The following is a 26,967-nucleotide window of genomic DNA, read 5'->3' as shown; positions in this document are numbered from 1 at the left end:
ATATATATATATATATATATATATATATATATATATATATATATATAATTGAATACAGTAAAAGGAAGCCTGAAGGCTTTTCATGCTACTTTAGAGGATTAAAAAAAAAAAAAAAGCAAAAATGGCAGTGCCCCATCTCCAGCCCTGGAGCTGAATGATCTCTGCCCCCACTCTTCAGGGCACCCTCAGGGAAAAGCAGTCAATCCCTATTGTGTGTGCCAAACTCTGTAGACTCCTGCAGTGCACACCCACACCAATTCTCCTAGGGGAGGGAGGGGATCTCACCAAGGCCCTGCTGCTTTCTGGGCCCCTGCTTCAGGAGCAGTTGCCTGATTGTGGCAGGGTCTCCCAGCAGTTGTCACTTGGAGACACTTGCAGCTTGGAGAATAGTCACCCAATCATGCCACAGTTCGAGATTTATGGCAACACTGAGCTGAGAGGCCACTCGGGCTCCCTGACTGTAGCCAGGTTCCCACTCCAATGCTTGGGAACTCTGCCACTCTCAGATACCCCCGCTCTTTCTGTGACCCTGGGGACCCTGAGACCACACTGTCCCACCTAGGATTCTGCCCCACTTCACCACCTGAGCACCTTTCAGGCAGGGATATCTGTCACAAACGCAGACTTCTAAAAGTTCTGATTTTGTGCTCCACTGCAATATCATTTCCCCTAGCCAGCTTACACAGGCTCCCTCCTCCCATGGTTTATCTTCCGATATATCCCCTCACATTCACTTCCCTGGACCTCCTACCTTGAAAAAGTGGTCGCTTTTCTATCTGTAGAATTGAAGCAATTCTTTTCTTAGATCTCAGGTTGAATTCACAGGTGTTCAGAATGATTTGATAGCTATCTAGCTGAATTCAAGGGAAATGAAACGCAGGTCCCCTACTCTTCTGCCATCTTCCTTCTCCCTCTCCCTCCCAGAACCATCTTGTGTTATTGGTATATACATTTGAAAAGAATAATGGAAGGTTATATACCAAAATGTAAGTGGGATGTTTTCTCTGAGTAGAAAGTAATTATGGGAAGTTTTTATTTCATTTTTATATTTTTCATATTACTTTTTAGACTAGGAAAACAAAAGATTTATTAAAATAAAAAGGAGGCACAAAGGGGAGGCAGGATCCAGCCTCAGAAACAAAGGCTTCAGCCTGTGGCTCTCCTGACAGGCCATCCAGATCCTGATTGGCCTGATACACATCGGCCTCGGTTCCATCATGGCCACCATACTCTCTGGACACTACACAGCTATCTCGCTCTATGGAGGCTTTCCCTTCTGGGGAGGCATCTGGGTAAGTAATGTGAGTCACCCCACCCCACGAGTGAGTTCCCAGAATGTGCCAACACTCTCAAGGCCACCTTGTCAAGTTGTGTGGCTTGCACCTTGCAGCAGGTTCCCAACCAAGGGAACAAGCGGGGTGTGAATCCAGCCCAGGCCTTGCCTACCAAGCATGTTAGTTTGCTAAGGCTGCTGTGACAAACAGCACAGACTGAGTGGCCTACACAACAGAAATGCATTCTCTCACAGTTCAGAGGCTGAAAGTCCAAAATCAAGGTGTCACCAGGGTTGTTTCTTCTGAGGCCTCTCTCCTTGGCTTGCAGATGGCCACCTTCTCTCTGTGTCTCCATGTGGTCTCAGTGTGTCCATGTCCTAATAATCCCCTCTTCACACAAGCACACCAGTCATACTGGATTAGAGCCACCCTAATGATCTCACTAAGACTTAAAGGCCCCATCTCCAAATATAGTCACATTCTGAGGTACTGGGGGGTTAGGACTTCAAAAGATGAATTTTGAGGGGACACTGTTCAGCCATAACACCAAGTGACAGCCCTACAAGGTGCTATTCACCCAGAGTGGGCACATTTTCTAATTGGCTCACCCCACAGGTCAGGGAACTTTCTTCTCATTCATCAACCCAGGAGTGGCACCTTTTTCCAACTCATACAACAATGTCCATGTGTAAAAAGATGTATTGGTAATAGCTTTCAAGTGTTGTTCAACATAGGCCCACAGCCTGAGCTCCAGGAGAAGAACACTTGACCAGTGGTTGAGAGTAGCTGCCCAGGCACAGAACAGTCATTAAGCAATGGGCACTCAACCTGGAGTCCACAGATGGGCTTCAGAGTCCCCATTTTGGCAAAATATTTGGTATGCTAGATATGTATTTTTTTTCCTGGAAAAGTCCATAGTTTTCATCAGATTCTCAGGGTGATTTATGACTCCATAAAAGGTTAAAAACCACATATCCTTTCTCTTCTCCAATTTACTGCCTTTTTGATTCTTTTGCATTCTCCCTAGCATCCTCTCAGCTACACACACATGCACACACACACACACACACACACTCCTTCCTTCTCCCTGTCCTCCCTCCCACGTCCTTTTTCTCTCTGCTGTTACAGTCTTTGTCTCTGGACTCACACACCTATCTATGATTCAAATGCAACTTTTCTCACAAATAGCAAAACTCCAGAGTAACCTAGATAATCAAAGTCCTCCCCTTATCCCATGACATTTAAATAAAATCGCCTAGTGTTATCCCCCACCCTCATACCCACATAACACCTGCAAAATGGCAGGCTCATGTTCTTGGGAGAATCTTTCTCTGAGTACCTACTCTTTCTTGTTTCCTTCTGGGTCTCATTCACTGAGGCTGTGGTCCTCTCTCTGCTTTGCATGGACTCAGACTTGGAACTCAGCCCCTATTCCTCTCCCCCAGCCCTGCGTTTGTATAACCCATTTTAATGGAGTTTGGGACAATGGAGTGGCTAACACCATGGCCACAGAATGGCTTGCTATTGAGCATTGGATGCTAGTGAGTACTTTTAAGTGCCTGGAAATTTCCCTGGCATCTTCCCTTCTGCCAGGTTGATCAGCTCTCGTGACCATCCCCCCCTTTTATACCTGCAGGGCAGTTTTGTTCTTGGTTGCCTTTTTGACTCCAGGACTATGTATTTCCTAAAGATCATTAATGTCCTTTTCCAAAACAAAGGCCCATATTCTTTGGCACCTTAAAAGGACCCGAAGGGACCTCAGAAGGCCAGCCTCTTGTTCCCTTCCCTCCCCATCAAGTCTCTATAAACAGAAGGGTATAAGAATGAGATTTATTTTTCCACATTTAGGAAAAAAATACCATTCCCTTTAAAAGGCATAGGAAGCTAGAATAACTTTTCATTATAAAACCATTTCCACCCCATGGCACATGCATCTACCCTGAGTGGGAGGGTGTGTGGGATAAGGGTTAAGAACACAGGGTCTGGGGGTACCTGGGTGGGTCAGTCAGTTAAGCGTCTGCCTTCAGCTCAGGTCACGATCTCAGCATCCTGGGATCCAGCCCCGCGTTGGGCTCCCTGCTCAGCGGAGAGTCTACTTCTCCCTCCCCTTCCCCTCCTTTCCTTCCCTCCCTCCCTTTCTTCCTTCCCTCCCTCCCTCCCTTCCTTCCTCCCTCCCTTCCTCCCTTCCTTCCTTCCTTCCTTCCTCCCATGTTGACTTGGAGGCCCCAGCACAGGAACCTAGTGTGTACGAGAGAATGTGTGTGACCAGAATCCTGGAAGCTGGAAGATGGAACCCTAACCTGGGGACTTTTTCTAAACCTCCTCTCCTCTGTGCCAGTTCATTGTTTCAGGATCCCTCTCAGTGTCAGCAGAAAATCAGCCAAAATCTTCTTGCCTGGTAAGTCACCTCCTGACACAGGCTCTCCCAGCAGAGACCTATAGGAGACACACTCTGGGGAAAAGAAGGTTAACACGCAATCCCTCCCTCATCCTCGCACTTACATCTAACCAGACGCAGGGCACTGACACACGTGCTCGCTCATACTCACATGCAGGACCACATGAACCTGGACAGAGTCATGGTAGGAAGGAGTCCAGAAGATTCTGGGGAGGGAAGGGCAACACAGCCACCTGAATTAAGGCAGACAGAACAGTGTCCCTAAGAGGTGCCTACAGGAGGAGTCACAAAGCTCCTGGGGGCTCAGGCTCCACTCCAGACGAGCAGGCACTGACGGTGCCTGGGGCACACAGAGCAGGCCTCCAGCCATTTCTGCAGGGAAGCCAGGGGAAGCTCAACCACCTGCTTCCCTAAGGAATCCAGCCAAGCGAGCTCTGCTAACCACATGAACAAGGTCCCCTAGCAATAGACCGAGAAAGTACCTTTTTTTCTTTCACAAGCAGGTTGTCTAGGGTGAAGGGCCTCAGGATGGCCAGGTCCCTGTGCCAGATGAGACCTATTTGAAAATCTCCAAAGGGAAGCTCAAAATTCTGGGCATGTCTTTCTGCACATGGCCCAGAATCATGAAGGATCAGAGCCTGTCATATCCCAAGACACAGGGGCTGAGCTTCCTACCTATCTCACACAGGATTAGCAGGTTGAGTGTTTCCCAAAGATCTGTCCTAGGGACACTTGTCCCATGAGATACTCTGTGAAGATGAGTAGGTAAACTTGGGGAAACCTCTATTTAGTAGTCCGCTCTCTGGAAGATCCATAATCCTTGTTAAAGGCTCTGACAAGTCTTACAGCAAAGACCTATTTAACTTTGTTCAACCCAGCTTTTTTTCAAAGTTAATTTACCCACACACTTTTTTGCACAGAACATCTCTTTCCTTACTACAGAATTAAGGTTCTAGAGATTCACATTAAGAAGCACTTGTTTAGTCTCTGTTCATCTCAGCCACAATAATTTTCCTCTCCCACCCTGACCCTCTGTGTCTTCTTCAGCTGAATGGCAGCTTGGGCTTGAACATCGTCAGTGCAATCTGTTCTGTGGTTGGAATCATACTCTTCATCATGGATATGAGTCTCGCCCCCACCTATGCCTACTCTCTCTCTTATTCCCACTATGCCACCTGGGGCGTGGTAAGTACCCCGCTGAACCAACGTTCCTCTGAGTTCTGATTTAGCTAGGTTTACCAAATTGTTAGAAGGCCCAAACCAAGCTTCTTCACCCAGCACTGTAGAGAAGAATCAGAACAGTGTGTAAAGCCCCCGACCTATAGCTTTACTGCTGTGCTACTTTGAGCACGTGACTTTTCTTAGTCTTAGTTTCTACCTTTATAAAACAATACCTACCTTATAACATTGGCAGAATTAAATGCAATTATAACACACATGCGCCTCCAGCTGCTCACATTCTCACCTCCCTGCCCGTGACTGTGGACAAGCGGTCAGCAAAAGTTTTCTGCAAAGGGCCAAAGAATAAATATTTAAGGCTTTGCAGGCCCTCTGGTTTCTGTTGCAACTACTCAACCCTATCCTACAGTGGGAAAGCAGCCATAGAAAATACATAAGCAATGAGCATGGCTGTGTTCTGATAAAGCTTTACTTACACAAATAAGCAGCAGCCAGGATTTGGCCCATGGATCATAATGTACCAACCTGTGCTGACCAATAGAAATATAACGTTGAGTTGCATGTCTGATTTTAAATTTTCGAGTCACCACCTTAAAAAAAAAGAAAAAGAAACAAGTGCAATTAATTTTAGTATTTTATTTAACCCAATATATCCAAAATGGTCATTTCAACATGTAATCTGTGTAAAAAATTATCAATTTGATATTTTGCATTTTGGGTACTCGGTCTTTGAACTCTGGTGTGTATCATGCACATCTCACTTCGGGACTAGCCGCTTCCCAAATGTCCAACAGCCACATGAGACTCGTGACTCTGGGACTGACAAGTGAGTGCAGCTACAGACAAGTCCTTGTAGATTCAGTCCCTCCATCTGCCCGGCAGCCCATCCTCTCCTTCCCAGTCACATGATCGAGGTGTTTTCCTAAAAGATGACTACCCTTCCCCCTAGAGAAGGAAGTAGTAGTGCCAGTAGTAAGTGTTCAAGTAACGATTCTTTTACAAACACACTCGACCCTCACAAAAACCTGGTGAGCCGAGGTTAGGGGACTTCCTCAGAGCCAGAGGGACAGTCCCCTGCAGAGCCCCACTTGGAGCCAGACCTCGGACGCCTGGACCAGCACTCCTGACGTCCTACGCGCTCTGGTTCCAGACCCCTGGCATGGCTATTTCTGGTGTGCTGCTCATCTTCTGCCTCCTGGAATTCTGCGTAGCATGTGCATCTTCCCGCTTTGGCTGCCAACTGGTCTGCTGTCAGCACAACTACGTGAGTCCAGAGGCTCCTCGGTGGGTGGGAAGATTCCCCAAAGAGGGTGGAGACTAAAGGGATCTCCATGCTTCCCCTTCCTGCCCAGGAGCAGGAGAAATCTCGCAGGGCGTAAAGGCCTCCATGCCTGCCTGGTCCTTCTCTCACCCTTATTAGTGCACCTCCTGTGCACCCGTGTTTTCCAGGTGGGTGTGGTCCTCCCGAATATCTGTGTGGCAAACCCAGGGGTCATCCCAGAACCAGTGGACTTGCCACCAACTTATTTCAACGAGGTCCAGGGCTCCAGATAAGCAAAGCCAAAGCTTCTAGAAGCAACTTTCAAAGAGACCAAAAGAAGACCTCCCCTTTCTGGGCTTCTGAAACCCAGGATCCCCCTTCCTTGACAATCTAAGGGAAATGTTTCTCTAGCTGCATGCATCTTGACTTCATTCAATTCCTCATGGTAAATCTTGCAGTTCCTCTATTAAAAAGGAGGCAGAAATTTAAAGTGGATTTTAACAAAGAGATCCTCCCTAGGGCATTTGTGCCTGGGGCCTTGTGTGCTTCCCTGTGTGAGCTCATGGGTTGGAAGTGCCAATGTCTAGACAACCCAACCTTCACTCTTTCAGTCATTCGTTTGTTGATTAAATATGTACCGAGTATTTGATGTGTTCAAGGAAGTTTAACACTGGGGAACACAACAAAGTCCCTGACTTCAAGGAACTTCTGGCCTCACAGAGAAGACAATTATGCAAGCAATTTTCTCTAACACAGGGCAGAATGTGGGGACTCACAGAGAGAGAACAGAGAGGGCTATGATTTATTCTGACAGTGATCGGGAAAGCAGAGAACAAGCCTGGTTGAGGAAGCAACACTTGAGTGGGGCATTAAAGGGGTTTTTTTAGTGCAATAAGGAACCACACTGTTGGGGAGATCTTGGGACAGAGTGAGTCATCCACTACCAAGACCAATCCTTTTATAAGCCCTTTTATAAGCACAAGTACTGCTGCGTCCACTGATGTAGCAATGCTTGTGAATAAACATTGTCTTAAGATAAGGTATCTCCCAAAGTTATGAGGCTAATATATCTTTATTTATAAAAGGATAGAGACTAATTCAAAGAGAAATGGCTATGTCTATAACTTCTAGATCTACCCACATTAATCTAAATATTGTTATACGTGATGGCAATTGGCTTTGAAAAGTTTATATGCTGGCAGATAATAGCAACAATCTCTGACATCCAGGTGCCATCAAATTTCCCTTCACTACAGAAGCCCTGCAAGGACTCTCTGTTGTTGTCACTAAATACAGAACATGATTTTACTCTTGTAAATATTTTTAGCCTCTGATTTTATCCAAGAAGTTTCTTCTAAATGGCTTGCGGTTTAGAGCTCCATCTGCTGGGTGGCTCAGTCGTTGAGCGTCAGCCTTCGGTTCGGGTCGTGGTCCCAGGGTCCTGGGATCGAGCCCCACATCAGGCTCCCTGCTCCGTGGGAAGCCTGCTTCTCCCTCTCCCACTCCCCCTGCTTGTGTTCCCTCTCTCGCTGTGTCTCTCTGTCAAATAAATAAATAAAATCTTTAAAAAAAAAAAAAAAAGAGGTGTGCCTGGGTGGCTCAGTCGTTAAACGTCAGCCTTCGGTTCGGGTCGTGGTCCCAGGGTCCTGGGATTGAGCCCCACATCAGGCTCCCTGCTCCGCGGGAGGCCTCTTTCTCCCTCTCCCACTCCCCCTACTTGTGTTCCCACTCTCACTGTGTCTCTCTCTGTCAAATAAATAAATAAAATCTTTAAAAAAAAATAGAGTTCCATCTCCTGCATCTGTGTCTTCTTTGACCAGGAATCCTATGGATGCCCATCAGCTGGTCAGGAATGACAGAGATTCCAAGACTGCAGGTGGGCTTTCATTTGCTAGAACTGAACAGGTCTTAGGAAATCATGGACAATAAAAATGTAATATGGGGCATGTAATATCCTAGTTTTAGACCAGCCCTTCACCCATCTGTTTTGTAAGCTGAGATATTAATACGTTGGGCTCCCCAAAAGGGACTGGCCTGGTTGGGCCTCTCTTGGAGGTCTGGATGGGCAGAGCAAGTCTGGCCTTCTTTCTGTCCCTTCCTTACTGCTGCCTCTCACCGCCCCATCTGATTCCACACCTTCTCACTCCACAGAATTGAAACCCTCGACTATGATCTCCCACTTGGTTCTCAGAGTCTCCTTCCTGACTTGTCTGACCTGTGAGTTAACTCAGACACTCCTGATGAGTCTCACCTCCTACAGTGCGGGTTGTCTTGGAGAGCATATCTTCTCGCACACCTGGTGCTTCTCTGGATAGGTGGCACTTGCCACCTGCCACCTGGAATAGAGTACCTTTCCTATCCTACCACCTATTAGTCCTGGGTGCTAGACCGTTCATCCCAGATGGCCCCTTCACCAGCCTGAAGTGACAGCATGCTGCCTCCCGTGGACAGCAAAGTTTGTCCTTGCTCTGCACCGTTCCACAAGATGTTCATCTGCACAACTCTGTTCACTCCCAGCCTCCCCAGAACAGTGGAGCATAGACACTGGAAGAGACCTTGGAAATTTAACACCATCAGCCCAGCCAGGAGCACAAGCAGGACTAGAACCAAAACTCCAAATGGCCCATCCAAGGCTCCTTGCAGAAGCAGGGACACATCATAGAAAAATAGGGTGATTACAGTCAGAGACACTGTCTCTGCCTTCTGAGCTGCCACCACACTCCTGGCTTTCTCCCCCAACTCCCCATCCAGTGATGATTTTGCTGTCCCCAAATTCACCAGTACCCTCCAGTAGCTCTGTTTCCATATTTATCTCACTTGACCTCTGTAGGATTTAACCCAACAAACCACTCTCTCCTTAAAACACTAGGCTAGTTCTGCACCAGCTTCTCCAGATGCCCTTTTCATTCTCTTATGTGAGCTCCTCTCTCTCTCCTTGGCCCTTGAGCATTGCTCTCCAATATGGCACTGCCCTTGGCCCCTTTTCTCAGCCCAGGTACTCAAGCTCATCTCCTGGGAACCTGAGATTCAAATCTGAAGGGAGATGGAGATTCAAATGTGCTAATCAGTGCATGAAAGCGCTATAAAGTGTTTATACTGTTTTTCAGTCAGGCCTTGAGTCCCAGGGCTCATCACTCCCCAGTTGGGGATTTCTGATGAAAAAGGTCGTTCTATTTCCTAGTTGATATGCCTGCCCCCATCTCCTCCATTGGCAAGTTCAATTGCCACCTCCACAGGGAAGCTGTCTTAGGTTCCCATGGCCAGAAGCATCCAAGGAAAAGCAGGCCTGTGGTGGGAGCAAGAGGGAAGTGTACAATGTGACCTGGCAGTGATGATGTTCAGGGTTTAACCTTGAGGGGTTTTTTTTATCTTGACTGAAAAAAAAATCTGATTTTTGTGTTATCGTTGAAAAAAACAGTAGAAGTGTGGCTATGTGTCCCAGTAGCGACTTCACACTTGGAACATTTATAGCTCCTGCCAAATACCCTAAGACCTTCGGGATTCCACTGGGGAGGTATACTCAGTCTTTGGAGGGTGCATTACAACATCAGTAGGTGTGTCGTGTCAAGGAAAGACCTGTTTCCCAGGACCCCAGCCTCAGTGTCATGTTATAGCCCATACTTCCCTGACTTTTCCTTCCCAGGACTCTTACTGCCCACAGTTTACACCATTCAGATGGAGTCAGTCTTCCTGGGTACAGACACAACATCTTCAACAGCTCCTAGCTCTCTTGCCAGTCTCAGGATGAGACTTAGCACATAGCAGTGTTACCGAACACTTCCTAGAATGAGAAGTATCCTCTTGCTTCCAGGAATGAGTCCCTTACATACCCACTCACTCAGTCCTCCAGTGACAGGAAGTACCTACTGGATGCCCGGTGCTGGATGCACAGTGGTGAACGGAGCAGATGTAGTTCCTGCCCTCCTGGAGAGGACACGCCTGAGTGCGTGACAGGCGAGTCACATGATCGGTTAAGTGATGAAAGTGATGGGGAAACAAACATGGTGTTCGTCTAGACATTACTGGGGAAGGGGAAGAGGGCAGAGTTTCTGAACGGAAGGCCCCTCTAAAGAGGAGATGTGAAGAATAAGAATAACTAGCCATACAGAAAGTGAAGTAAAAACCAACCCAGGCAGAGAGAAGAAGCCGTGCAAAGCTGTCCTTGTGGGAAAGAGCTTGGAGTGTCCGGGAAACTGGAAAGAAAGCCAGTGCAGCTGGAATCTAGTGAAGGAGATGGGGAATGTCTCAAGAAGGGGCTGGAAAAGCAGGCAGGGGCCACAGAGGGCATTGGATTTTATTCTAGGGCTAAAAGCCATTTTAGAGCCATTGGGTGGCTTTATGCAGGAGAGTGATGTAATCCGGTTTACAGTTTGAAAGATCATTCTGCCTGCTTTGTAGGGAAGGGATAGGAGAAGGGTGAAGGCAGGAAGCAGGGGGTCCCAGAGGAGATTTAGTGATAGTCCAGGACAGGAGCTGGCAAACTAAGGCCTGTGGGTGAGCCATATCTGGCCCACCACTTGTTTTTGTCAATAAAGTTTTATTGGAACACAGCCAGGCCCATTTGTTTGCTGGTTGCTTCTGTGCTACAACAGCAGGGTTCAGTAGCATGACAGAGACCATACAGCCTGCAAAGCCTAAAATATTTACTATCTGGTCCTTTGCAGACAAGGGTGCTGACCCTAGAGATAGATGATGCTGATGATACAGTTATTGTCCTTTGTGTACCAGAATCATGATGTTCCAAGCTATTCACTCACGGTGGGAAAGAATTGGCTATGACCCACTTATCTTCTCTTGCCCTTGGCAATCAGACTCTCCCAGTGAAATCAATTAAGATGGGAGCTGTAAGCACATGACCACAGTTAGAGGAAGTGCATGGGGAGATAGGTTCCCATTAACAATCCACTGAATGCCTGGACTAGGTAGTTGACAGTGGAGACAAAGAAGCGGGTTTGGGACATGGCTTGGCGGGGAGATCTCTAGGGTTCATGGACTGTGTGGGATGGGTGGAAGAAGAGGGGGAAATTGAGGGCAATGTCAAGGTTTCTTCCTTAAGTAACTGGGTGAACAGCCATTTACTGGAATGGGGAAGACTGGTGTAGGAAAAAGTTTCAGGAGAAATCCCAAATTTCAGTAATATTGTCCTCAAAAGTTTATAGGAGCATACCATTCCAGAGGTGGCCAAGAACTTAAAGATAACCTCTATTTGATACTTGAATATCCTCTATCATTGCCCCTATATGTATAATATCGGCATTCACCTGGGAGCCTCTTGGCCCTACCCCAGACCTGCTTAATTAGGAACTCTGAGGGTGGGGTCAAGCAATCTGTGTTTTAGCAAGCCTGCCGGGTGATTCTGATGCTCAGTCAAGTTTGAGACTGCTCCACAGAACCTTCTCAAATGACTTCTCCTTCTCATTTTGAGCACCGTACGTGGTGCTGTATATTATGCGTGTCTCCAAAGGCAGCCCACGCCATCCTTAGACAACTCTATTGAGAAACTCTGCAAAAGAATGAACTATGTCTAAGTTGAAATTCAGATAAGACACTCCCCAAGTTATCATCTAGAAGATAAAAGGGTGACCCTCCCCTTTGGAGTTGAGTCCAGAGTGCTAGATAAGACTCAGTCCCAGCCTATCTATTTCCTGCCAAAACCTCCCATCGGCCCAAGTCCCTCACATTCCCTTTGGCTTCCTCTTCCCCCCACTTCCCACCCTAGTGATGCTACTGTCAAGTACACCTTTTTATTATTATTATGTTATGTTAGTCACCATAGAGTGAATCATTAGTTTTCGATGTAGTGATCCACGATTCATTGTTCACGTATAGCACTGAATGCTCATTACAACACGTTCCCTCCTTAATACCTATCACCGGGCTACCATCCCCCCACCCCCCCTCCCCTCTGAAACCCTCAGATTGTTTTCAAGAGTCTCTCATGGTTCGTCTCCCCCTCTAATTTCCCCCCCTCAGTTTTCCCTTCCTTCTCCTAATGTCCTCCATGCTATTCCTTATGTTCCACATATGAGTGAAACCATATGATAATTGTCTTTCTCTGCTTGACTTATTTCACTTAGCATAATCCCCTCCAGTTCCATCCATGTCGATACAAATGTTGGGTATTCATCCTTTCTGATGGCTGAGTAATATTCCAGTGTATATATGAACCACATCTTCTTTATCCATTCATCTGTTGAAGTGCATCTCAGCTCCTTCCACAGTTTGCTATTGTGGACATTGCTGCTATGAACATTGGGGTGCATATGGCCCTTCTTTTCACTTACATTTGGGGTAAATACCCAGTAGTGCAATTGCTGGGTCATAGGGTAGCTCTATTTTTAACTTTTTGAGGAACCTCCACACTGTTTTCCAGGGTGGCTGCACCAGCTTGCATTCCCACCAACAGTGTAAGAGGGTTCCCCTTTCTCCACATCCTCGCCAACATTTGTTGTTTCCTGCCTTGTTAAGTACACTTTTTTAAAAAGATTTTATTTATTTATTTGTCAGAGAGAGAGAGAACAGGCAGAGGGACCAGCAGAGGGAGAGGGAGAAGCAGGCTCCCTGCAGAGCAGAGAGCCCAATGCAGGGCTCCATCTCAGGACCCTGGGACCATGACCTGAGCCGAAGGCAGACGTTTAACCAACTGAGCTACCCAGGCACCCTCAAGTATACTTTTTATGTCTCATAAATTTAAATCAGCAACCAGGAGCCAATAGAAAGAGACTGGACAGATGCCAGGGCCATGAAGGCAGGAGCAACAAGATTGGACTTTGCCCAGGTAAGAGGCCAATAAAACTCTCTAAAGGACTCCCCCCAGGGCCTGTCCAAAGGCTGCCAGAAGTCATTCACCATCAAAGACTACCCCCCACCCTCCACTACAGACACAGCGCAGGGATGTGGGTGCTGGTGCAGGATGTAGGTCCCAGGCAACTGGAAATGCCATGCCATGGAAAACAGTCTTTCAATTATTACAAAGTTACACGGACGCTTACTCTGTGACTCAGCAGTCTCTCTCCTGGGTATTTATCCTAGAGAACATGAGATTTCTTTTCATGCTAAAACCTGTACACAAATGTTCATGGTAGCTCTGTTTGGAAGAACCAAAAACTGGAAACGATGCAAATGTGCTTCATTGGAAGAACACGGGAGGTTCTGTGGGCACATCCGTCTGGTAGAATACCTCTCAGCAAGGAAAAGGAGCCAGCCACGGACACGCACAACTTGGGTCTCAAAAGCATATCATGAGTGGAAAAAGCCCATCCAAAGGGGTGTATCCTGTAGGAGTCCATTTATATGATGTTTTCTGGAAGTGATAAAACTAAGGAGCAACATGCGGGAGCTTCTTCGTGGCAATGGGCCAGCTCTGTGTCCTGATCGTAGTGATGGGGACAGGAATCCACACATGCGATCCAATTGCATACAAACTATACACTCCCAAAAACAGGGTTAAATACTGGGAAAGCATAAATACTCGAAAGGAGCCTGTCTTCTAATATTAAACAAATTTTGAATTAGAAACACAAAAGCGTATTTTATTTTTCTCCTTCTAACCAGAAAAAACAACTCTTTCCACTGAAAACGCACTAGAAACAATAACCACTGGGCTTGATGGATACCCCTGACGCCCAGATTGTAGTCTCTAAACACTTCCTGTGAAAAAGAAGCAGGGCTCCTTGGAGAACAGACTAAGTGTAGAAACACGTTGTGCCAGAAAGAGGAAACCTCCAGCGGCCACAGGGCTCAGCTCCCAAGGACGCCGGGGCCGGTTTGAAGGGGCTCCCACCGGCCAAGAAAGGCACAATTTGCTCATCAAGAACAAGGACAAGCAATCAGAATCACAAAACAGTGCCCACGCTGAGCTGAAACTCGTGGCTTCATCATGATTATTTTTTAAAAACCGGTCACCTTGGGGCGCCTGGGTGGCTCAGTCGGTTAAGCATCTGCCTTTGGCTCAGGTCAGGATCCCAGGATCCTGGGATGGAGCCCCGCATCCGGCTCCCTGTTCTGCGGGGAGCCTGCTTCTCCCTCTCCCTCTGCTGCTCCCCCTGCTTGTGCTTTCTCTCTCTTTCTGTCAAATAAATTTAAAAAATCTTTAAAAAAAATAAAATAAATAAAAAATAAAAACCGGAAACCAAAAGCCACACCCACTATTTCTAAAAACTGGCAACTAACAGGAGAAAACCGAGCATTCGAGAAAGGAAAAGCAAGGACAGGAATCACTGCGCTCTGTCCACAGTGGCCCAGCCATGAAAGGAAGCAGGTCGGCAGCGGGGGCGACAGCAGGGAGCCGTGGGAAAGGACTGGCTGGGGCTTCGTGCCGGCTCAGTCTGGACTTTGCATTTTCCCTGCTCTTTCTCGTTCTCCGAGGGTCAGCTTGTTCGGCCCCTGGCCTCTGGTCGCTGATGTGAGACAGGAAAAGGCCGCCGTAAAGACACAGATGGCTTCAGTCCGCTGCCCTCCCAACAGGACTGCGCGACAACCTCAGGGCGGAGCGCAAGAAGCCACGTGCTTTCGCTCGCAGGTCCGTGGGTCGCGCGCGGGGCAGTTCTCCTGACCGGATCTGGGCTTTGCCGTCGGCGGAGGGTCAGCGACATGGCCCTGCCCGCCTCGGCGACACCGTGTCTCAGGCGCGTGGGCCCGCGGCGGGGCCAACGGCACTGACTTGGCGTCGCTCCACGCATCCGGTGCTCCGGCAGCCTAGCCTGGACATGTTCTGCGGCCACTGCCGATTTCCAGGCCGGAACAGAAGCAGCCAAGCCTCCTGAGGCCTCCGGTCAGCCCGGGCACGACGTTGCTTCTGCCTGCTGGTGCTGGCGAAGGACGTCCCCAGGCAGCCCAGACTCAAGGGCCTGGGGAAGCAGACCCCGGTTCGCGAATCGCCGTGGATACATGAAGGGGTAGAGAACGGGGGCCGTTTTTCAGTCAACCTGCCGCCTGTTCTGGCCCTGGTTTAGGAGACAGCTGGCCCCGGCTAGGCCCCTCCAGCCACGTCCTGCGCCAGCCTGAGCCCACGAGTCCCCTGTCGTCTTCCTGCCTTTGCGGAGGCCTCCGGCGCAATGGTGGTGCCAACCTGAATCCAGAAACAGAGGCGCGAACTCTCTGTGTGTGTGCTACTCGAGCAACACCCTCTGTGCACACACACACTCTCTAACACACGCACGTGCTCACACACCTCCAGGGACACTCACACACGGGCACATACGCACATTCGAGTGCAGTCACTGGTGCCCATCCACACGCACACATCACGCGGGCTGACACCCACACACTTAGGCTCGTGCATGCCCCACATGCTCGCACTCACACATCCAGACACGTTCACACGCATGCTTCTGACATCCTCCCACACCCATATCCTTACACACACCCACTCTTCTCTCACCGAGATGCCGTCACGCTCGGGGCCTCACGCTCACACCCGCATGCCCACGCCTGCACACACGCTCACTCCTACGCTCACACACGCCGTGCACCGGGCCCCTCTTCTCTAACGGGGCACAAGTTCAGGGGGAGGAAGTCGGGCAGCCTCCTGGTTACCGTCGGAGGGTCCCTCCTCGGCTGCAGGAAGGTGAAGGCCAATGTGGATCCCACTCGCAGCTCCGGTGCTAACTGGGGGACCCCAGCAGGCCACCTGCTTCTCTGGGCCTCGGTTTCCCCTTCTGGATGCTGAAGGAAGGAACTCAGTGCTCTCCCACCAGCAGCTGCCTCAGCCCCTCGGCCGGGCCAGGTGGGTGGAGGCCTCAGAGCCAGGAGGGGCTTGCGAACTTCCCAGAGGCGGCAGCTCACCGCAGAGTGGATTTCCAAGCCCCACACGAATAGGAAGGCTTTCACATGGATATGTGTGAACTCAGGAGAGGCAGCTGCGGGCGAGCAGAGTGCGCGGCGCGGGCACAGCGGCGGAGGCAGCTCGGTGAGTACCCACCACCCTTCCAGGTCCCTGGGGCGCGCTGGGAAAGGGGGCAGGGGCATTGGATCCGGCAGGGATGGGGACCACTAGGCCAGGAATGCTGTGACCTGGGGGCCCTAGGAGCGGGGAGGACAGCTCCCAGGGCCTCCCACTGAGAGGCACCTGCCGGCTCAGGACCCACCAGTGGTGGGGGAAGGAGGGGCGTCTGTCTTCTCTCCTCAAAGCCAGTCTGCGATGACTCAGGTATCCCCTAGAGGCCCTAGGGTCCTTTGCGGAGCTTGTCATCCTCCCAGGGAAACGGAGTCTTCCTTTCTGACCCCAAGTGGGGCAGAAAGGTGATTCCAACCCAGATGTAGGCACCCTGCCCTTTTGCTTCTCCAAGGGAAAGAGATGGACATGCAGGGATACTGAGCTGGAGAGGGGCTGAGGGACAAATATTGTCTGGATCCCCATTCATAGATGGGGAAAGGGAGGCCCAGCAAGGGAAAGGGGCTGCCCCGGCTCGCAGGCCCTCAGGGAGGTGTGGGCAGCCGAGCAGAGTGGAACCCTGCTGAGGGCATGGGACAGTTGGGAGGGTGTGGGGAGCGGGGAGGGGGGCCTGCCCTCCTCCATCATGTGTTGTGCATCTGTCGGCATCCTTTGCAGGCCAGGGGGGCAGGTCTGAGCTGCCCTAGAGGGCTGGGATTGGAGGAGCCTGGACGGCCTCCTGGCAGCCCAGTGTCACAGGGTGAGACTTAGAAGGAGCACATTCCTGCCTAGTCAACAGTGGCCGGGTCGGGGAGCATGGCTGGTAGACAGGGGAAGTGGATGGGGCATCCCTGAAAGCCTACAGCACCTCACTTGCCACCACTTCAGAGCCACCCATTTGACAGATGGGGAAAGTGAGACCCAGAGAAGTTAAACAACTTGCCCCCAAGGTCATGCAGCAGATTAAGCTCATAGAGTGGTTGGATGCATTCTTCCCAGGCTAACCCTGGGACCTATGATCTTAACCACTAAGCAAAGCTGCCTCCTCCCAGTTGTGCAGGCCCCCCCACCCCCCGATGTGATCCTGTACATTTTATCCTTATAGCCTCTCTCCTCCACCTGGCAACACCTCCCCCCGCTGTTCCAACTGTGAATGAGCGAAACTGCTTCTGGCTCCTTGTGAATTAAGATGACGCCCTGAGATGCTCACAGGACAAGTCCTGGCTGCCTGGGGGGGCTCAGCCCAGCATGAGGTCCATGAGTTAGTGCAGTCGAAGACCAGGGGACCTCGGGTCAGCCCAGGGAAGCCAGTGCAGTCAGTGCCCTGGGGCTCGCTAGGCCATCTGGGAATCGGGGCAGTCCCACGGCTTTCCTGGCTGCTCTCAGGTGAGACGAGCAGCCCCAATTTACTCAGCCAAGTGGCCAATCCTGTGCCATGTCACTAGATTTCGGGACACTGGTCCTCAGACCAGCACAGGGCAGGGAACAAGGGGACTTGGTGGGCCTCCCCTGCTTGTCCCACCAGCTTGCCCTCCTCCAGCCTCCCCCCGGCTGGGTAACTGTGGTTTCTGGTTAATGGGAAGGAGATGAGGGGCCAGGGAGACAGGCACCTGAATGCCGCTCCAGTAAGCTGGCTTCACCCTCCTTGAGGCCGCCAGTGTTCAGACCCACTCTCTGCAGAGGGGTTTTGCCGGATCTGTGGAGACACCCCCATCTCCTGGGAAACTCCCACAGCTCCAGCCTTGGGTCCAAAATGCAGGGGATGCCTAACAGTCTCTCCAAGCCTCCCTAAAGCCAGCTCTCCGTCTTGTCTCGCAAATAGCAATGTGTCGCCTCCCTTACACACACAGTGCCCAGATCACTCTAAATGTCCTCTCTCAAATCCTCTCTCAATCTCCACTCCCAACCCTGCAGATGAGGGTGTCAAATCATGTAGTAGGTCCTCAGCCCCCTGCTTTGCAAGTCCCCCTGCCCCCCTCTCCCAGGGCCATCTGTGGTATAGCTCACCCTAGCATCATCTCAGCTGAGACCTCTGTTTTGTTGTTGGGTTTTTTTTAAGATTTATTTATTTATTTTAGTGGGGGGAGGGCAGAGGGAGAGAATCTTCAAGCAGACTCCCTGCTGAGCACACCTGACGCAGGGCTCAATCCCATGACCCATGAAATCATGACCGGAGCCGAAACCAAGAGTCTGACGTTCAGCTGAATGCACCACCCAGGTGCCCCCCAGCTGAGACCCCTGTTTCAACATTTTTGACAAGTATGCTCAAGGGCAAGATCCACAGCCTGTCCCACTCTACCACACTGCTATTTCTTTCTTTTTTTTTTTTTTCTTAATTTTACTTAGTTAACACAGTGCAATATTGGTTTCTGGAGTAGAATTCAGTGATTCATTACTTACATACAACACCCAGTGCTCATCCCAACAAGTGCCCTCCTTAATCCCCATCACCCATCTAGCCCATCCTCCACCCACCTCCCTCCATTAACCCTCAGTTTGTTCTTCTTGAGTCTCTTACAACTTGTTTCCCTCTCTCCTTTCTTTCTTTTCTTCCTTCCCATATGTTCATCTGTTTTCTTTCTTAAATTCCACATATGTGTGAAATCATATGGTATTTGTCTTTCTCTGACTGAGTTATTTTGCTTAGCATAATACTCTAGCTCTATCCACGTCACTGTAAATGGCAAGATTTCATTTTTTGATGGCTGAGTAATATTCCATTGTGTATATATATACCACATCTTCTTTTTTTAATTTTTTAATTTTTTTTAAGATTTTATTTATTTGACAGAAAGAGACACAGCAAGAGAGGGAACACAAGCGGGGGAGCGGGAGAGGGAGAAGCAGGCTTCCCGCGGAGCAGGGAGCCCGATGCAGGGCTCGATCCCAGGACCCTGGGATCATGACTTGAGCCGAAGGCAGATGCTTAACAACTGAGCCACCCAGGCACCCCTATACCACATCTTCTTTATCCATTCATCAGTCAGTGGACATTTGGGCTCTCTCCATGTTTTGGTTATTGTTGATAATGCTGCTATAAAAATCGGGGTGCAAGTACCCCTTTGGATATGTATTTTTTGTATCCTTTGGGTAAATACCTAGTAGAGCAATTGCTGGGTCATAGGGTAGCTCTATTTTTAACTTTTTGAGGAAATTTCAAACTGTTCTCCAGAGTGGCTTCGCCAGCTTGCATTCCCACCAACAGTGTAAGAGGGTTCCTCTTTCTCCGCATCCTCGCTAACACCTGTTGTTTCTTGTGTTGTTAATTTTAGCCTTTCTGACAGGTGTGAGGAGATATCTCATCGTGGTTTTGATTTGTATTTACCTGACGATGAATGATGTTGAGCATCTTTTCATATGTCTGTTGCCCATCTCTATGTCTTCTTTGGAGAAATGTCTATTCACGTCTTCTGCCCATTTCTTAACTGGATTATTTCTTTTTTAGGTGTTGAGTTTGATAAGTTCTTTGTAGATTTTGGACACTAACCCTTTATCTGATATGTTGTTTGCAAATATCTTCTCCTATTCCATAGGCTGCCTTTTAGTTTTGTTGATTGTTTCCTTTGCTGTGCAGAAGCTTTTTATCTTGATGAAGTCTGAATAGTTCATTTTTGCTTTTGTTTCCCTTGCCTCTGGCAACATATCTAATAAGAAGTTGCTGCTGCCAAGGTCAAAGAGGTTTCTGTCTGTGTTCTCCCCTAGGATTTTGATGGTTTCCTATCTCATATTTAGGTCGTTCATCCATTTTGAATTTATTTTTTTGTATGGTGTAAGAAAGTGGTCCAGTTTCATTCTTCTGCATGTCGCTGTCCAGTTGTCCCAACAGCATTTGTCGAAGAAACTGTCTTTTTCCACTGGACATTCTTTCCTGCTTTGTCAAAGATTAGTTGACCATGTAGTTGAGGGTCCATTTCTGGGTCTTCTAATCTGTTCCATTGATCTATGTGTCTGTTTTTGTACCAGTACCATACTCTCTTGATGACTACAGCTTTGTAATATAACTTGAAATCCGGAATCGTGATGCCTCCAGCTTTGTTTTTCTTTTTCCAAATTGCTTTTGCTATGTGGGGTATTTTGTAGTTCCATACACATTTTAGGATTCCACACTGCTACTTCTGACCCTCACTTTACTGGTCTGCAAAATGGGCTGAATAACACCTACCTCACAGGGCTGTTATAAGGGTCCATGGTTCCCATACAGATGACAGTTCTTTACAAATTGTAAAGGGTTGGGCATATGAGGAGTCAGCACCACCCCTGCTCATTCAGCCATTCATAACGTGCCTATCGTTGTTGTCGGCAGCCTTCTGCGTCTGTCGCAGGCAGCTCTTCCGCTGGTGGGTAAACTCCTGGAGGCAGGGGACCATGACTTCCCCTCTTTTCCACCTGCCTGACCCTGGCTCACATGCATTAGTGTTTAGGGTGAGCAGGCTGATTGGTTGGTAAGGAAAAAAAGAGTTCTTCTGAGTGTCACAGAGCCGGTGGTATGGGCCAGATGGCCCCCAGAATGCGACAGAGGGGTGGTCCCTGTCCCGAGGGTGCCGAGGTGCTGTCTTGCCTGCAGGGGTGTGTGGAGAGGGGAGATTGTGGGTCTCAGGAACTATGTCACACTTCCGTGCTCAGGGCTGCCACCCAGCCCGCCCTAGCAGCAGAGAGCCTATTTTTATAGGTGTTTTCTCTTCTCGGGAGGAGGGCTAGGTCTCAGCTTCCACGCGTTCTCACCTCCTGCCCGGGAGAGATGTTGCTAATTCCAACTGCTCCCTTCTGGGACCACTCCGCACCCAGGACGGACCCCGGGGAAGGCTCAGCAACTCTCCACAACCCGCCCTGGGTGTCGGGCAGTTTTTAGCCGTCCCCTGCGAACTGACAACTCTACAGGCAAAGCAGTGAGGTTTTCCCCAAGTTGCACTTGTTCTTTTGAAATCCTTTGTCCTTTTACTCTAAAATGTTGTCCCTCTTTCCTCTCGGTTGTTACATATGCTTTCTGGATGCCAGTGAGGACACAAGTGATCTCTTCAAATGAACCGCCTTTAGGAGGTGGAAAGTCAGCAGAATGGCTCATTTGTTCGATTCTAAGATGCTGTTCTGTGGACTCTGAGCATTTCAGCATCCTTAGTTCCAGGAGTGGGGCACAAGTGCCAGCCCCTGCCCTCCAACAAAGGCAGGGTTCAAACCCAGGAGTGAGTGATGTCCTTAAAGTCAGCAGGAGTCCAGGACCCAGCCCAGTTCTTCCACTGAGGTGCTGTGTGACCGTGGGAGACACCCTCACCCTCTCTGAAGCTCCATTTCCGCATCTGTAAGTACAGCTAATAACCCAGGCCTGTCTCTCCCTTTGAGCAAGAAGAGAGCTTCCGTGTCCGGGGTTCACACCCCAGTCGGCAAGGACCTGTGGGCCAGGGGGTCCTCCTGTGCCCAGACTCCCCATCTTCCTGCTGTCTCACTCCCTCTCCCTCTCCCATTTCCTTGGGCTCTCAGAACAGGCCGTCATTGGCAGTGTCCTTAGTGTCCGCTTCCCAAATATGTCTGGCAGGGCAGGGGAGGCCAATGCGTGGGGAAGAGAAGGAGACTGAAACGAAGAAAGAGAACAGCAATTGGCCTGGGGTGAAGGAGGTGACAGTAGGGAAGCAGCCCCTCTGAGCTGAGGACCCCTGTCTTAGGTCCATGTCCTCCTTGGGGACATCCCTGAGTTCTGCAGTCGGGGTGGAATCCGTTCCCCCTCGCTCCGCAGACTCTCCCATCACTGGCTGACCCTGCTCCCCCTTGCGAGGTGCGGGGAGGGCAGGACGTCGGTTCTAATTCATCTCTGTATTCTCAGCTCCTATACTTGGTGCTTATCATAGATGCTCAAGAATCATCTGTTGAACTGAATGGCAAACTACTCTTGCTCCTCCTATTAGCCTCTAGGTTCCTCGAGGACATGGACGCTGTGTCCAGCCCCCATTTACATTCATTTTGGGAGAGTGTCCCAGTCAGGAGCAGCTAGGTTATGCTGCTGTCGCAAACAGCTCCGTGACTTAACACAGTGAAGGTTTATCTCCTCCTCGTGTCCATGCGCACTGGGAGCTCTCCTCCCTATCGTCCTCACCCAGAGACCCAGGCAGATGGAGCAGCCTCTGTCCAGAACATTGTGAGTCACTGTGACAAAGAGAAAACGAGCCCTGCGGTGTCTGGGTTCTCGGACAACTAAATGCCTCCACCCAGAAGCTGTGTATTTCCTTCCAATCACATTTATTTAGCAAAAACAAGTCACGTGACCACCTCAAATGTTAAGGCACCCAGGATGAAGGAGCTGGAACAATGGGCAAATAGCAGCCCCCGGGGCAGCAACAGGGGGCACAGGCAGGCTTTGGAGATGGGCTAACTTGGACTTGAACCCTGGCTCCCCCAACCAGCAGCCGAGTCACCCCCAGCAATCCCTCTGCTGCTCAGAGCCTCTCTCGTCTCATCCATAAAATAAGTAAGTAAGTTTGCCAGTCGTGTTCCAAGCAGTTTTCATGTCTAGGAATAATCATTTCAGTGTGAGTTGCTAGGAAGGAGAGCCCCAACAGAGTGGACTCTTTATGGGGAAGTCCGAGCATAATCCATGTGCAGATCCGTCCTCCGACTGCCTGTCGTCACTCTTCCCAGGCTGTGGGGGGCCATGTTAGGAAGCCCTTCAAAATGACAGATGCCTTCTGTCACCCCCTAAACGCCAGCTGATTTTTACCCTGTGTTCCCGCACCTGAGTCCTCGGCAGTGCCTCCAGTCATGGAAAACTTGTGTAATAGCCTGTGGGTGCTCTTGGCTCCGTTTTCTTTGCAGCAAGTCCAACACTCTGTCCATCGATGTAGGTCAGACACTGCACAAATAAATGGCTCACAGGGCTCCCCAGAAGACACACGTGTTGTGAGCATCATCGCCCCAGAATAGGGGGGCTCGAACCCTCATCAGCTGAGAGCCTTTGCAGACCCACAGAGACTTTGCTGCATGGTCTGCAAGCTGATTATCCCCCCCGAGAAGAGGGTGTGATAGCTGTCAGAGCACAGAGGAAAATGCACTGTTAAACAGCTAAAAAAATGAACTGTTCATCATGACTGGTTTATACATATTACTTTTAAGAAAACATTTAGGCAAGTAGCATTAGAACAAATCACACTCTAAAGGATGGCTTTTATCAAGTTTGTGTGCGTTATTTTCGATCTAATTCATGCCAAGCCCTATGAGATTGGTAGCAGTGTCATTATCCCCACTTCATAAGTAAGGAAACTGAGGCAAGGGGAGGTAGCCGTCTTGTCCCCTGTCTCGCGGTAGCAAAGGGGCCAGGATTCAAATGCTGACTTCTATCTCCTCAGCCTGCACTGAACCCATTAATGCCAATGGGAGGGCTGACTTTTTTAAGTTCATTGTCTGATCTGGAAGATTCATTCGTCCCTTTTCTGTGTCCTAGTAAGCTCACCTTCTGACAGCTGGGTGCTTTTCCCCAAAGTGCTTGCTCGGGCCAGCCACACACAATGCTCCCATAATCCACACATTTCTCAGCTACATTAATAGCAAGTGTTGGGTGGCCAAAGAGAAAGCCTCCACGGCCAGAAGTGACCCAGGGGCATCACTGACACATCTCCTCAGCCTGGGCTGAGGGACAGGAAATGACAGGTGAGTCCCAACCTACGGGTAAAGAGGGTTGTGCTGCCTCGGCTCTGCCTCGCACTAGCTGTGTGTTCTTGGGCGAGTCACCTGCACTCTCTGGAGAAAGGAGGTGGTTTAAGTACATGCTCCTCCTAAAGGTCCTTTCCATGTAATACAGCACAGAGATTAAGAGCGGGGCTTCTAAACTGTGGAAAGAGCCAAGATGTCCACCGACAGATGAATGGATAAAGAAGATGTGGTATATATATACAATGGAATATTATGCAGCCATCAAAAGGAATGAGATCTTGCCATTTGCAACGACGTGGATGGAACTGGAGGGTATTATGCTGAGCGAAATAAGCCAATCAGAGAAACACATGTATCATATGACCTCACTGATACAAGGAATTCTTAATCTCAGGAAACAAACTAAGGGTTGCTGGAGTGGGGGGTGGGGTGGGAGGGATGGGGTGGCTGGGTGATAGACATTGGGGAGGGTGTGTGCTATGGTGAGCACTGTGAATTGTGCAAGACTGTTGAATCACAGATCTGTACCTCTGAAACAAATAATGCAATATATGTTAAAAAAAAAAAGAAGAAGAAGATAGCAGGAGGGGAAGAATGAAGGGGGGGAAACTGGAGGGGGAGATGAACCATGAGAGACGATGGACTCTGAAAAACAAACTGAGGGTTCTAGAGGGGAGGGGGGTGGGAGGATGGGTTAGCCTGGTGATGGGTATTAAAGAGGGCACGTTCTGCATGGAGCACTGGGTGTTATATGCAAACAAGGAATCATGGAACACTACATCAAAAACTAATGATGTAATGTATGGTGATTAAGATAACATAATAAAAAAATTTACAGAATCAAACAAACAAACAAAAAAGAGCAGGGCTTCTGTGGTCAGAGATGGGAACTCAAGTCTTGGCCTTGCCTCACCTAAGGCCCTTGATCTAGGACAACCTTCACTTCTCGGAGAGAAGCTCCCCCAACGACAGAGATTGTGGTGCCATCCTCAGGGACTGCAGAGAACAGGGCTACACGGGCATGTTGTTTATAAACTGAAAGGCCCCATGCAAATGTGTAAGCCGCAGCAGCAGCTTCTGAGCCTTTGTCTTCCAGGCCCTCCGAGCACCATGTCCGCAGCTCCCGCCAGCAACGTGTTTGTCGCCCTCCCGCCCAGCAATGCCAGTGGCCTCCGCCCACCTCCGGCCATCCTGCCCACCTCCAGGTGCCAGCCTCCCGGGGTCCTGCAGTTTGAGGAGCCGCCGCTGGGGGCGCAGACGCCAAGGACCACCCAGCCGCCCGACCTGCGGCCCATGGAGACATTCCTGACCGGAGAGCCCAAAGCTTTAGGGGTAAGAGTAGCACCCCCAGACCACCTGAGGCATGCGTGTGTGCAGAGGTGCTGGGCAGGGAGGGTTGCCCCAGCACGGGAGCATTCACGCATACCTCGGAGAGGGGCAGGCGGTCCCTAAATGCTTAGTGAGCCCTTGAGCATTCAGCTGTGTACCACACAGACCCATCCCCCGTGGGGCCCGCAGAGAGCACGCCGGCAAACAAAGGACTGGGATGACCCCAAACAGGGTAATGAGGCTGAACATGATGGATGTGGGAAGGACAACACTAGCAACGGAGGACAGACAGGTCTCCGTGGGGAGGCGACGTTTAGGCTAAAACCTGGATGCTGAAGCCAAGGGTAGATGGGAAGTAAGGGGAAGGGCTCAGCAGGTGGAGGAACAGCTGGTGCAAAGGCCTTGAGGTGGGAGTGAGTGTGGCTTGTTCAAGGACGAAGTGGAAGGTTAACTCGGCTGGAATGTAATTAGCAAAGGAAGGAGGGAGGTGAGATGAAGTTGGAGGGGTGGGCAGAGGCCAGCTCCTGTGGGTCCGTGAAAGATGTCCCATGAGGTCTTTGCCAATCTCAGATGGCTGAGATACTGGTTTCTAGGCGGGAAGAAAATATCAAATAGACAGGTAGACAGACAGACAGACATATTCATCCTCATACATACATATATAGTGTCTTCAGTTTGTCCCTTGGCCCCAGTTCCTCCAAATGGAAGATGTAGACATAACTGAGGCCGTGGTGATGGTGATGGTGATGGTGATAAGGGTGGTGACGACAGCTGTCATCTGTTGGGAACCCCCGAGAGGGACACGCACAGCGCCATGGAATGTGCACGCACTGGCTCCTTCCATCTCATCACCACCTTGTGAGACAGGGACCACAGTTCCCATTGGACGGATTAGGAAACAGAGGCTGGTCAGGCCCAAGGCCACACAGGTGCCAAGTGGCATCGTGTACCCCAGGATGGCCTGACTGTACAGTTCCACTCTCATTCCCACTGCTCTGCAGCATCCAGCTCTGGCTTGAACACGTTGAATTCAAGATTCCACGCTAAAGGCTGCACCACGTCCACGGTGCATGAAGGGACTAGAGACAGTGAACAGAGAGGCGGTCGTCGGTCCCCATCAGAGCAGACCAGGGAACCCATGATCTCCAAAGGGATTTGACAAGACACATTTAAACTGCTGGAAAACACAGAAAGAGGAAACTATCAATAGGCGTTTGGGGGTGTCACCCAGTAGAGGAACAGCATCTCGAGAGATGGCTGGCCTGCCACTTCATCGCTGGGAGACCACGGGCAAGTTACTGAACATCTCTGCTTCGGTCTTGGCTTCCTGGTCTCCAAATCAGAATAATACCTACTTCATCATGTTAGGATTAAAGGAGGGACATGTTGCTCAGTGTAGACAGGCATGCAAGCAGAGGCAGTCGGTGTTCCATGAGCAGGGCCCTCAGCGGTGGGGGTGTCCAGGAGCAGGAGAGGAGCCTGCAGAGGGGAGCGGTGCCGGCAGCTGGAAAGGTGAAAGACGTGCAGCTCAAGAGAGAACGGGAGAGAAGATTCAAGGTGGCCATGCCCATAAATACCCAATTTCTTGGCACTCATGTTAGAAAGACATGCATCTTCCACGTGACCCCAAGAAAACGATTCCAGCCATTTACGGTCACAACTGCCCAGACACGGGCCACCATGGCTTGAGTGGTGGTGAGCACCTCCCCGCTGAGGGGGCCTGTTAAGAAGTCAGGAGCTGGAAAGGGCTCCTGGGTTAAGCAGAGGTTGGATGTGGGGGCCTCTAATGTGCCCACTCGGTTCTAGAATTCAATCATTACCAAAAACATATGAAAAACATGTGGCAGAACTTACCAGAAGCACACATATCCCCTTCCTTGGGAAAACCGTCCTCCTTCTGGGAAAGGATCGGTGGGGTAAACCACCTCTAAAAGAAAATCCAGCCCAGATGTCAGCTCGGCAGGAGGCAGCTGCAGCTCACAGCTGGCTGGCATGGATCAGTGATAGATGCTCAGCT

The 26,967-nt window shown here is 49.8% G+C and overlaps 2 protein-coding genes across 2 annotated transcripts in view; both read left to right on the top strand.

Annotated features, from left to right (window-relative positions):
• Nucleotides 1-6,405, top strand: part of LOC110575868 (membrane-spanning 4-domains subfamily A member 8-like) — a 20,543-nt gene extending 14,138 nt beyond the window's left edge. The window contains 5 exon segments of the mRNA XM_021684889.1: nucleotides 1,170-1,292; nucleotides 3,613-3,672; nucleotides 4,720-4,857; nucleotides 6,002-6,115; nucleotides 6,301-6,405. Of these exon segments, the coding sequence (XP_021540564.1) occupies nucleotides 1,170-1,292; nucleotides 3,613-3,672; nucleotides 4,720-4,857; nucleotides 6,002-6,115; nucleotides 6,301-6,405 (540 nt within the window).
• Nucleotides 6,406-16,002: 9,597 nt separating this feature from the next.
• LOC110575869 (membrane-spanning 4-domains subfamily A member 15) overlaps nucleotides 16,003-26,967 on the top strand; it is a 16,157-nt gene continuing 5,192 nt past the window's right edge. Inside the window, exons 1-2 of the mRNA XM_021684890.1 lie at nucleotides 16,003-16,022; nucleotides 24,704-24,953. Of these exons, the coding sequence (XP_021540565.1) occupies nucleotides 24,732-24,953 (222 nt within the window). The 5' untranslated portion in view covers nucleotides 16,003-16,022; nucleotides 24,704-24,731. The remainder of the gene's footprint in view (nucleotides 16,023-24,703; nucleotides 24,954-26,967) is intronic.

This window comes from Neomonachus schauinslandi, chromosome 11 (assembly GCF_002201575.2).
Source record: "Neomonachus schauinslandi chromosome 11, ASM220157v2, whole genome shotgun sequence".
Taxonomy (NCBI): Eukaryota; Metazoa; Chordata; class Mammalia; order Carnivora; family Phocidae; genus Neomonachus; species Neomonachus schauinslandi.
Note: the sequence above shows the minus strand (reverse complement) of the source record. Positions and strands in the feature narration are given on the sequence as shown.